Genomic DNA, 12,840 nt, shown 5'->3' with positions numbered 1-12,840 from the left:
TATGGCCTGTTGAGGAGTGGTCTTATACTCAAATGATAAGAAAATGTGTTGTCTCACAGAGATCTGGAAGTCCCAGGGAACCTTAAATTTTTTCTCCTGGCTTCTGATTGAAAGCTTTTGTTTTGCTTTCTTTTTCTGTGTGTGTGTGTGATACCTTGTATCATGTCTAATGAAGGATGTGACCTGTAGGAATTCTTCATTATTCTCCGAAGTTTAGATTTCTAATTTAAGTCAAGTATATAATGTTTCTATTTTATCACGCAAACAGTATACCTGAATGATTTTTGTCTCTTGTATTTTAGTATATGCAGAACCAAAGTGACCCAGGAAACATAGACCTGACAGTAAATATATTAACAATGGGCTATTGGCCAACTTATACGCCTATGGAAGTTCACTTGAATTCAGAGGTTAGTTTTTGAACTTTCCTTCTAAATGCAGTTCATGTAGTAGTATCATAATCAGTATCATAGGACGAATTAATGCCCTTAGGTTAATGTATTTCTGCAAGACTTTAACATTTTCTTTTTCTCTTTTCAAAGATTAAAAAGTACAAAAGTTAAAACATAGTGGGTAAAATCTGCTCTGGGTTTTTTTTTTCAGGTGATTGCTTCACTTAATATTTTTTTCTAACTTCCTAATAATACTAGTCTCAAATTAGTATCAGGGGAAAATCAGTGTCCTAATTAACATTGCATTTGAGCACTAGTTTAAAACAGTTTGCAGTAATTAGCCAGTCTAGCTACAATGGTTATGCATGCTGATCCAGCCAATAGTTCCACTACTGCATGATCTTTTTTTTTTTCCCCATAAGATCCTTCCTCTCTGTAATGTGTCTCATAAAACTAGCCCCAGCATTTAAATGGTGTGTCTGAAAAAAAAGATGGCTTCAAGTTTACAGATTTTGCAGTGCTCATATCTGTGGCTATATATATATTTGGAGTACTGCTTCCTGCAGTACCTTGCTTGATCTGAAGTGCAGTAAGAACCTAGGAGATCACAGGGTGGTGACAGTGCTACTGTTCAGTTCAGAACAATGGAATCTTCTGTGCGTTTGCTTCTGTGCCATGTTTTCCTGGAATGAAAGGCCATGAAGATGATCAGAGGGCTGGAACACTTCTCTTGTGAAGACAGGTTGAAGGAGCTGGGCTTGTTTAGCTTGGAGTAGAGAAGACTCTGAGGAGACCTCATTGTTGCCTTCCAGTACTTAAAGGGAGCTTATAAGCATGAGGGAGGAACAACATTTTACATGGTCTGATAGTGATAGGACAAGGGGGAATGACTTTAAACTAAAAGAGAGGAGTTTTAAGTTAGATGTTAGAAGGAAATTCCTCACTCACAGGGCGGTGAGGCACTGGCACAGCTGCCCAGAGAAGCTGTGGTGCCCCATCCCTGGAGGCGCTCAAGGCCAGGTTGGATGGGGCCTCGGGTGGCCTGAGCTGGTGGGGGGCAGCCCTGCCCATGGCAGGGATTGGGACTCGGTTGGCTGTGAGGTCCCTTCCAACAAAAGCCATTGTGTGATTCCTCAGTAGCATACTACTTTGGAAGGGTCCAGCCTGAACAACACATCATGAAAATGGAGGAATAAAAACCTATTACTTGGAATTCAAACACTGGGATTGGAGTTGAGTCTCTGTAGGACAAACTGAGGGGAGAAAGTTAGTAGTCAGCATACAGGTGTGTGAGATGCATGCTTTTTGTAGGGTGACTGCTTGGTCAGAAACAAAGTCCAGGACAAGAACAATATTTTGGAAGTTTAAAAGCCTTTATGGTTCTTCTATTTCACTTTTATTTAAGGAAAAAAAAAAAGTTAAAAGCTATGCTTGAATAGAGAATTTACTTTTTGCAGAGTAGCACCAATGTGTTTGAGAGCGAAGTTTAGCTCTTTTGAATTTAGCTTTTTTGCACAAAAACACTTAGTATGAAATATTGTTGAGGAGAACCAAAGAAATTACATATGAAAACATCCAGCATCACTGTACCGGTAAAACACTAATAAACTTTGTGTCTTTGTTTTGCAGATGATTAAGCTTCAAGAGGTATTTAAAACCTTTTACCTAGGAAAACACAGTGGTCGAAAGCTTCAGTGGCAGACCACGTTAGGGCATGCTGTCCTGAAGGCGGAATTTAAAGAAGTGAGTTTGTTCATAGAAGTTTGCTTATTTAATGCGTAGCCTGTTGGGATAAAACTAAAGTTAGTTATTCCGAATCTAGTCGTGTTTAGTATTTCTTTCTTTTGTAATAAAGGTAGTAACATGTTTAGTGGAGGAACAATCGCTGTTCGGTAGTTTTATTTTGAGCAGAAAGTGGGCTTTTTCTAATGGAAACTGAAATACTGCCTAGCTAGGAGACACGAGTGAAACCTTCCATTTGTATTCATTCAAAAAAACTATTTCAGTAAGGAGGGTTGTAATGAAGAAGGAAATTAAAGAAAAAAAATCAGCATCTTATTTTTAATAGAGGATTGTTTTGATCGTAGAAATACTGGTGACATTTTTAGAATGCTGAACTGTTGCAAAAGGAGACTGAAGGGCATTAGTGATGTAATAACTGGTTAAAATTTAAACGCTTGTTAAATTATTTAAGTCTTAAATAACCACATTGTTTCTTAATGTGGTTTTGTTTCTTCTCTTGGAATGTCTTGCCTTGCTAATGAATGCAACTTAGTTGAAATAGAGTAAACAACAATAATGTTATTTTATAAACTCATTCTGAATAGGGAACTTAGGATTTTGGCACTACGTATCACTGAGATAGATAGATTTGTTGTTAATTGACAAAAATGTGTACATCTGTCTGAAGAGTTTCAGATATTTCCTTCTCATTGCCAGCTGGAACAAACGTTTTACTACTGATGATACGGGGTTGAAGTATAAAGAAATGTGCAACTGGTTGTAGCAAAGCCAGAATTCCATATATTGTAATTAAAATGCAGTGGTGTGGAGTAAATGCTAGGCTGTTCTAACGAGGTTCTGGTTTGTACTGTATGGTACTGTTAGATAAACAGAAGAGGTTTTAATAATATCCGGTTTCCTTGCTACTACGTTCAAGCAGATTCTTCTGTGCGACAGGCATTCAAAAATGCACATCTATAAATAAAGAATGTACAGCTTCTCTAACTTATCAGATTTGGGAGATACAAGAGAAGATAGCCTGAAAATTACTTCTATGTGTTTGACATTTCTTTTTCTAGGGAAAGAAAGAATTTCAAGTGTCGCTCTTTCAGACATTAGTGCTGCTTATGTTTAATGAAGGAGATGAATTCAGTTTTGAAGAAATTAAAATGGCCACCGGTATAGGTAGGAAAAATACTTTGTGGTTCTTAAATGTATTCACTGAGTGACTGACGATTATGAATCTGTAGGTAAAGACCTTGCGTTAAGAATGCTACTATCCATCGGTCAGTTTTACAAAATACATGATTGCAATTCTTAAAATGCGGGTGGTGATAAAGGCTTGGTGTATGTACAGATTATTTCTGTTCTAGCACACTTTCAAATATTAAAATGTGAAAATGATCTGTTACGGAATTCTGCCATTTTGGGGCACTTCAAGAGATGATTTCCATTGACCTGTTCTGAGATCATGACTATCTCTTTTCCACCAGTGTTGCTGGAGTGCCCTGTTTACAATAGGTTGATTTGTTTAAAAAGAGCAGTGTCCAGTAGTGAATATATATGGTAGCTGTTCCTCTTACACTTTGAATCTGAAGATGGATGAAACATAGAAAACTGAAGAAAAACGTAGTTTTCTTTTTAACCAGATGTAGTATCTATTGCAGTAGAGTATTCTTAGAGGTTTTCGTTTATTTGTTTCTCTAATCTTTATGCTTTCTTAAAACAGTTACTACCATTGGCATTAAAAAGGATAACTTTATGGCTCAAGCTGTGCCAAGGAAGGTTCAGGCTGGACATTAGGAAATACTACTTCTCTGAAAGGGTGGTCAGGCACTGGAATGGGCTGCCCAGAGAGGTGGTGGAGTCACCAAGCCTGGTGGTGTTCAAAGAGCGTTTGGATGTTGTGTTGAGGGACATGGTTTAGCGAGAACCATTGGTGATGGGTGAATGGTTGGACTGGATGATCCTGTGGGTCTTTTCCAACCTTAGCGATTCTATGATTCTATGAACTCTTCCATGGCTTTACTCTCTGCATCAACCAATAGGTTGTATCCAGTAGCCTTTGCTTGTCAAACGTTAAGATCAACCCAATAAAACAACTGCTGAAGAGGTATCTGAATACACACAAACACTAAAATACTGTAAATGTATTTAATAAAACATTGGAAAAAGGGATTGTAAAGAATAATCCCTGTGGTTCAGAAGGATGCATTTCAGAAGGCGGCACAGCCTAAGTACTCCAGTTTCTCAGACTTGATGAAGCTTCAGGTTGCTTAGTCACTCATTCCATAAATGCTAAGGGAGCTGAAGAAAACTTGTGCCAGCATGAATGATAAGCATTGAGTCCAGAGACTCATTAGATCAGAGTACAGTGCTTACAGAACAAACATAAGCTCACACAAGCCTGATCCAGATTCTGCATTCTCACTTTGTATTACTTTACCTTTGAGCTTATATTCTAGCTGCCTTACAGCAACATATTAAGATCTGCTGCATGAAAACCCCCGTTACGTTATAGTACAATAGAAAGGATTTCAATGAACTGTTATTAAAGCAACCAGCTAGGACTGATGGATTGTTGGGAACTGCCTATTTTATGTCATGTAATTGCACTGAGTGCTATGCATATGTATTTCTCTTAAGAGGAAGTAGTGTAGAAATCCATGTAATGAGGACAGTTCATGGCCCACAGACTGCCCATGAGTCCAGGGTGGCTAAAGTAAAATCTCTCTTCCACACATGGCATTCAGAGCTTCTGCCATTCCCATTTAGCAATCTCCCTCCTTGTAAATGAAAGTCCTACATCCAAAAGTGCTCTCTAGAGTCAGTCTCACACTGCCCCCTTCCTGCCTCCTGCTACTTGGCTGATCCTTTTGCTGAGCAGTACTCTGGATTTTGCCCAGCAGTGATAAGCTGTGAAACTGTTGGCCACCACATGTTATAAAAACAGGAAGCTTACAGCGTTCAAGGGGCAAGGTTCAGTGAAGAGCAATGCACTGAGAGGTTTCTCAATGCATGAAAGCCACCTCTGCCTTAGGAAGTCCCTTGGTGACTCAGCAGTAGGGTAGGAGAGGGAGAAGAGCAGTGAAGCATGGAACATTCCTGCATTAGTTTCCCTCCTGCATGCTGTCCTATGCATGCCAGCTTATGGCCTGTCAAAGACAGGATGCTGGTCTGGATGGACCTTCTGACCCAGATGCCTGTTCTTCTGTTCTAAAGCAAACGCAGATGGATGCTGAATCTCCCAACTCTGAAGTATTGTGTTTAGCTACTTCCTTTACTTTGGTGTTTACGTGTGCTCGCCCTTCTTTGGGGGTGCTGGAAGCTTTGTGCAATTCTTATTTGGTGTTCTATTACACAGTGTTAACCAGTCTTTGTACACCGGTAGTTTCTGCAGATGAGATCAGAGCTGTACCAGTGCCATAAGACAAAATAAATATTGCAAATTGAAGTGTCAGTAAAGGGCATAGAAAGATCAGTAAGTCAGACACCAGCATCTGATGACATTCACCTGGAAGCTTTACAGAAACTTTCCAGTGTAAATACTGAATTAGTCTCTCACAACTTAAGTGAGCCTTGGTCTGGGAAGAATGGTAGGTGATAAAACCAGTGGTTTGGTTTGGGAGTTTTGTTTTGGTATTTGTTTTTGGTTCTTAAGTTCATGAAGTAATTCTGCAGGGTATTAGGCATGCAGATGGGCTCGTGGCTAAGTCTGTATCAAGGAAGAGCCAGCACAGTTTCTGATGTGAATTGAGTGAGCAAGCATATGCGTAGTCATAACTGTACACTTGATTTTTTTTAAAGTTGTTGGTTAGAGCTCATAACAAGCTCTTAAGTAAGTTTTCATGGCTTGTGAGGTGAATTCTTACAGGTGAATAATTGATTAGAAGACAGAAAATAGCTAGAAATTAAAAGGCTACTTTCATGGTGAAAGGAAGCTCCTAGTAGGGATTCCCATGTTATTATTCAACTTAGTCGCTAATGATCTGAAAAAGAATATTGATCTGACAGAATTTGATGCTCCTTCCTTAGGAAGGTCAAATCTGAAACTTCTAAAAGTTGCAAAGGGATCTCCCACTCAAATAATTAGGAGATCAAATAGTATCCAGTGTTGCTGAATACAAACGCATCTGCGGAGGGAGAGAAATAACTTTAACCACATGTGCAGAGACTGGCTTTGTTATGTGCGACCGCCATGTATTTTGATCCAGTTCATATAACATAATGCAGCTGTTCTCAACTGAAACAGTTAGCTGTCTAAGATTAATGGCAGGTCTGAAAGCTGTAATTCTCAACTTCACATCAAGTCAGCCCCCAGTTTCTTACACATGCATTGATGTTTAATTGAGAGTACCATAAGGGTGATCATAAATTCTGCTTGTTTAATATGTTCCTGTGGGCCTCTTAGAGGCATCACGAGTAACGTACAGGAGCGAGGTATAAAGCATTTGGGATTTTCCAGTGTTACTGTTTGACAACTCTGGTAGTCTCCCTTCTCCTGTTGGAACTTCCACAGTGGTTCCTCGGGCCTCTGAGTCATGTATTCCCAGCTCCTTTGCTGACTGCAGCAGGAGATGGAGCCACTCAGATCAGTATTTTTTGTGGTTTACTTCAGAGTCATACTGAATTTAATATAAAGAGACTGTAGGTTTGTGTGGCAGAAACCAGTAAGCAGGTATGACTCAAAACTTTCAATTGTTTGAGGAAGCACCCCACAGAGTAAAACTGAGCAATCTGTGTTCCTGTCTGCACTTGGCAGGAGAGTACAGCTGCAGGACAGAGCATCAGTTAATTCATATCAGTTAAACAATTGTGACCTACTATGTGCACTATAGAGAGGTGAAAATGATATCTTCTGTGATTCTACTATTCAGACTCTCAGTCGTTTATGCAGTTTCTGTATTAGCTACACTGCTGGATTTACAGTTTTACATGTTTGTTTTGTGAACATTAAGTAGGTGAGTGTCTGGGTTTCAAAACTCCCGGGTATTGAAATAACCAGAAAACTGGTGTCCACCTGTGTTTTGAACTTCATCTATTGCATCTTTAAGTCCCATCTAACACAAAATACCTACACTGTTCTGGGCCAAAACATGGGCCGTCACCACATTTACACACAACCCCACCCAACCAAAGATATCCCGTTTGTCTTCATATCCCTTTGTCTTCATCCACATAGAACATAGAATCATAGAACGTTCCAAGTTGGAAGGGACCCACAAGGATTCAGCTCCTTTCCCACACAGGAGCACTCAAAAAACAAACCCTGAGCCTGAGGGTGTTTCCTTGAACACCTGCAGCACGGGGTTGTGCCCACTGCCCTGGGCAGCCTGTTCCATGCCCACGCACCAAAGGACCTCAGCCTCTCCTCACACACCTTGCCCTACAGACCCTTCCCCACCTTTGCAGCCCTCCTTTGGACACCCTCTAACAGCGTTATGTCCTTATGTTGTGGCACCCACACGCAGTGCTGGAGGTGAGGCCTCACAGCACAGAGCAGGACAGCTGCTCCCCTTGACCGGTGGCAGTGCTGGGCCTGGTGCACCACAGGGCACGGTAGGCCTTTTGGGCTACCAGGGCACACTGCTGGCTCACATTCAACTTGCTGTCAGCCTGAACCCTCAGATGCTTTTGTGTGGGGCTGCTCCCCAACCCCTCAACACATCTGTACATTAAGAACCAGGGAATAACAACAGCATGCGGCACCATACTGAAAATATAAATGATTGAAATGTGCCATATAAAAGTAATTTAAAAATAAAAGATTAGGAACCTCAACAGTATGCTACCTATGAAGAATTCATTAGGCAGAGCTGGGACTTGTGTTTTGCAGTCACTGCTAGAGACTGCGCATAATTTATTCTTTAGAAGATATGAGATTGCTGCTGATACAGTTATAAAGTATATCAACTGTCACCCTGAGAAAGAGTGGTTACCTCCTCTTTGGTTGTTGTGCTTCTTTGAGACATATTGTCCAAATATATTCCCACTTTTCCTGCCTTTCTCATTATTGAGAAAGCCTCTCTGAGATAAATGTATTTCCTGCTTTTTCTTGCATGATTGAAAGGCAATTGTGAGTTCCTCGCCCTTCGGCATTCTGTGCCCTGCAGTTTCACATGCACAGCAGAAGCAAGGCTCTGAAGGGTACTGGGGGTTTGTAATGGCATCCTTGCACAGCAGCATTGGCTGCGTTTGGACAAAAACACACCAGCAATGTGTATTTACTGAAAGTGAAAAACCTAAAAAGTGTGAAACGGGGTATTTTAATAAAGAAAGAAGTTGTTCTATTGAGTTGTTGAAAGTCGTTCTGTGTGAATGTGTAAGCTAAAGTATTTTACAAATAATAAGCATCATACTTTAACTTAGCCATTCCATGCATTTCAGCACTACATTGCAAAACATTTGTTTTAATTTGTAGACTTTTCAGATCTGACACATTTGGTGATAATTTTGTGTTATGAATAAAAGTATTCCAGAGGCTGTTTTAATGCAAAATCCTGAGATGTCTTTGCAAGACAATTACTCAAATATTTTAGGCTTCATTTATCTACTTGTCCAAGTGCTTTTAGCTGTAAGTCTTAATAGAGAAAATTTCCTTCACCCACTTGTTTCCACTCCTTTCCCATTGTGGAGAAGTTTTATGAATATAATAACTGTCAGCGGCACTTTCTAAGCTGATAGGAAGATGTTTGATGAGACTTCTCTCCTATTTTCTTCTTCATTTCTCTTCGTGTTTATATTTGCATCCGAGTGTTTAGAAGTAGTGATGAAATCACATAAAATGGGTGGTTTGATTTTGTCATCATCTGATTTTTCTTTTGATGTCCTGTTACTGACTGCCAAACAAAGCTATAGCAATAAAACTAGGCTTGTGTTGCTGAGATTTTTTTCTGATACTACTGCTAGATAGAAGCTTTGCTGTGATGATCCCTATGTTCTTGTCAGGTCTGTATTCTTGATTTGGGCAGTTCTGTGCACACTCGCAGTGCATACTCTCAGCACTTACCTATGAGATGTGTGAGGCTAAGCTTGAAGACTGTAAGCTCTTGAGTAATCATAACTCAGCTTGGAAGAATACATTATTATAAAAACCAGTAATTTTTTTCTTTGCGTGCCTAGTTTAATTGCATAAAACTTTTCACATTAATGTTCTGTTCTCTTTTCTCCTATACTTTGAATTTCTTCACAGAGGACAGTGAATTAAGAAGAACCTTGCAGTCCTTAGCCTGTGGGAAAGCACGAGTATTGATTAAAAATCCAAAGGGCAAGGATGTAGAAGATGGAGACAAATTCATCTTTAATGGTGATTTCAAGCATAAATTGTTTAGAATAAAGATCAATCAAATCCAGATGAAAGAAACAGTATGTATTTATTTTTGCATTCGTTCTGGTTAACTGTTTATCCATATCCCACGTGGAGAGACAGAATCTCTGCGTTTCCTCTCATAGCTTTTATATTAATAGAAAGGAAAGATACTTTAATTTTTTGGTAGTGAGGATGACTCACTGAGGCAATAAAGATCCTAAATCTCACTGAAATCGAAACAATTCAGATTCCTTCCTTTGCCTGCAAAATTAAATACTATTATATTGAACTGATGGTACGGACTTGCAGATGTTTCAGTGTGTCTTACAAGTTTTCATGGTACAGCTGAAAAGCTGGTACTACATTGAACTCATGACTCAAATGTCACTGTGTCGCTTTTCTTCATTAGGCAGTTAAGAGGGTTATTAAAAGGTGAGAGTTGTCCCCTGGTTTGTAGTGGATGTCCTTGTTTTACTTGATTCCCAGTTCTGGACACAAGCTGATATGTTTTAATTAGTATTGAGTTGTTTCCTTTCAGCCTTTGAACATGAAAATTAAAAGCAAATTAGAGTTGAACAGTTTTGTGCAGAAGGCAGTATTGAGACTGTCAAATTCTTGTGTTTTCTTCTGAAAATATGAAGGGAGTTCTTATAAGGTAGTTTGGTTTATCAGATTTAAAATATGGCGTGATCTTTATTTAGATTATCTTTAATTTTATACATGGCTTGCTTCAGCAGCACACTTGAGAATCACTTAGTTCTTAGCAAGCAGTAATGTATGCATCTGTCCCAAAGTCAGACAATAAAACTACAGAAATATAACGTATAAAATAATAGCAATAAAAGGTGGTATTTGTGGTTTTGTATTGTTCTTTAGGTCGAGGAACAGGTTAGCACAACTGAAAGAGTATTTCAAGACAGACAATATCAGATTGATGCTGCCATTGTACGAATAATGAAGATGAGAAAGACTCTTGGTCACAATCTCCTTGTTTCTGAATTGTATAACCAACTGAAATTTCCGGTAAAGGTAACTGATTTTATTTTTCAAACCATCCTAGGATTATCAAAAAGCCTTTAATGTATTTTCCCATTCAGCTTGTCTGTAAGAGTAAGAAATGTGAAGTATGCCTGACTCAAGTCCAAAGATTCAAGTATTAAAATGAGCCTGTGAACAGAATGAGCCCATGTATCAGAAGGAAACAGTTTACCTATTTAGTATGGTTCACTTTCTTATGTAGTTTTTAGCTGTCCTGTTGTTTTGTTTTCAGTTGTGGATTTTTTTGTTTGTTTTCATGGAGGTTTTTTTCTCTGTTTCTTTCTTTCTTTTTTAAATAAAATATATTGGCATTCATATTACTAACTGTTTTACTAATCTCATCTTTTCTTGAAGCCTGGAGACTTGAAAAAGAGGATTGAATCTCTCATTGACAGAGACTATATGGAGAGAGACAAAGACAACCCCAATCAGTACCACTACGTTGCATAACGAAGAGGAAATACATATTAAAAAAAAAAAAAAACCCACAAAAAAAATCATCCAAATATATCTTCAGGACACCGAATACCTATGCTGTTCAAGACTTTCTTTTTAGCAGATTTCAGGTTGAAGTGTATTATTCAACCAGCTGCATGCACTGCTGTGGACAAGAAGCAAAATGATGTTAATTGATCATCCTTATCAAGACTCCTTACTAGTTTTAAATGTCACATTTTTGTTTCTTTTAGATATTTGTTGGTTCTTTTTGGTTCTTGAAAATTTATTTTTACTGTTTTGCTTAACAATGTCATTGAAGTCGGATGGAAAGGTAAAATTACCTGTGCAAGACATACGTTTCTGAAGGATGCAAGTCTGTTTTTTTTTCATTTCTCTGTTCTAGCTGCATCCATAAGGACCCTATATGCTGCATTCTTTAGCTACAGAGACAAACTTGGGTAACTTTTTAAAAACCCCTAATTGATGAACATTTATGTACAAACAGTGTTGTTGAAATACACTGAGTTTTTGCAATTATGCATCATGAAAACTCTCGATCTTGTGTTCGTTTAATTTCCTTTCAAATGATTATGAACTTCAGTCTGGTTTGATAAATCAGGTTTTGAAGTGAGATCCTTTATGTGCCAAGAGGACAACTGTGTGTGTAGTGAGTTGTTGGATTATTTAGATAAGATATATTATTATTATTTTATTACTATTTCTGCTGGGTTGAGTGGCAAGGACTAGATTGAATCAGATGCCCTACCTCATTTTAGGGCAGCTGGTTTTTATCACTGTTTATGTACTTGCCACAGCATTTAGTTTTGCCTTTAAAATCACATACAGGGAAACTACTGTACAGCGTGATCCACTTTAAGAAACAAACCTTTTTTTAAAAAAAAAGACTTTTATGGTCTTGATGTTGTGAAAGCATAGTTTTTTGTCTTGAAAGACTGAGGATTTTGTGAGTATTTTGTTACGTATTGTATATATGTAAGTGGATTTGAATTAAAGAATGAAAGACGTTGTAGATCTGTTAGATAATTGTAACTATAAAGAAGATACCTTTTGTGGTACTGCTTACAAGATACTGTTTATTTCCCAGATTTGCATACTGGTGTGTTTCATTCTGAAAAAGAACTACCAAAGGAGTTTTGATTGTGGCATAAATGAGAATTATAAGGGCAATATTTTCTGAGAGATACTTTACTAAGCTTATACAACGTGGATTTTTGTGTATCAGTTGGAAGGCCACCATCTCAAATTAAACATTGCTGAGATTTGACGTCTCACAGACTTACATAGTGGAGTCCTCATTCTGTCATCTGGTGTCATTAATTGTATCGCATTCTTCTGAATTATTTTTGTTCCCTTTGTGTTTAGGAACTAAAAACATTCAGTTTCTTGTATTTAAAACATATTTAATATTGTAATTTAATGTAGACTTATTTTAATATTTGAATCCAGTTAATTCAAATAAAATCTTTGATGCATATTAGATTTCTTAGCCTTTGTTAGAATGTGGCACTTGAGTTTATTTATGCAGTTTGTTCTTTAGTGTTCATTAAAAGACTTGCCTTGTAACTGACTTTCCATACATGCAAAAACCAGTCAGCTCCATCTTTCTAGATTCCTAAAACAAGCAGGAATGTGCACCTCAGAAATGTAATGGACAGAGGCTTTATCCACATAAAAAGTTGGCAGTTTTAGACAGTAAATGATACGAAGCAATGAACGTGTATTGCCTTCCCTTTCTGAAGCCATCTTCCTGGTTCAATAGGCTTACACCATATATTAAGAGCAGTGGTGCTATCCTGAAGATTAAAACGATTCCGCCTTACAGAGAGATGTTAATTAACTGATAAAAAGTGCTGACGTGCAATTTTTCTTAATTGCTGTAGCCTAGGACTCCTTGGCCAAATGACTTTGCTGTAGCAATTA

General features: G+C 38.2%; 1 protein-coding gene across 3 annotated transcripts in view; it reads left to right on the top strand.

The window, feature by feature from the left end:
• CUL4A (cullin 4A) overlaps window positions 1-12,397 on the top strand; it is a 35,606-nt gene extending 23,209 nt beyond the window's left edge. Inside the window, exons 15-20 of one of the 3 annotated variants that reach the window (XM_004938534.5) lie at window positions 303-410; window positions 2,022-2,135; window positions 3,194-3,299; window positions 9,307-9,479; window positions 10,300-10,446; window positions 10,816-12,397. In XM_004938534.5, coding sequence (XP_004938591.1) covers window positions 303-410; window positions 2,022-2,135; window positions 3,194-3,299; window positions 9,307-9,479; window positions 10,300-10,446; window positions 10,816-10,911 — 744 coding nt within the window. In that variant the 3' untranslated portion in view covers window positions 10,912-12,397. Of the gene's footprint in view, window positions 1-302; window positions 411-2,021; window positions 2,137-3,193; window positions 3,300-9,306; window positions 9,480-10,299; window positions 10,453-10,815 lie in introns of those variants that run through there. The other 2 variants (XM_003640529.6, XR_003073340.3) reach the window with 2 other exon arrangements.
• Window positions 12,398-12,840: the final 443 nt, after the last annotated feature.

Source organism: Gallus gallus, chromosome 1 (genome assembly GCF_016699485.2).
Source record: "Gallus gallus isolate bGalGal1 chromosome 1, bGalGal1.mat.broiler.GRCg7b, whole genome shotgun sequence".
Classification (NCBI taxonomy): Eukaryota; Metazoa; Chordata; class Aves; order Galliformes; family Phasianidae; genus Gallus; species Gallus gallus.
The sequence above is the reverse complement of the archived record's forward strand: the minus strand, read 5'-3'. Positions and strand labels throughout refer to the sequence as shown.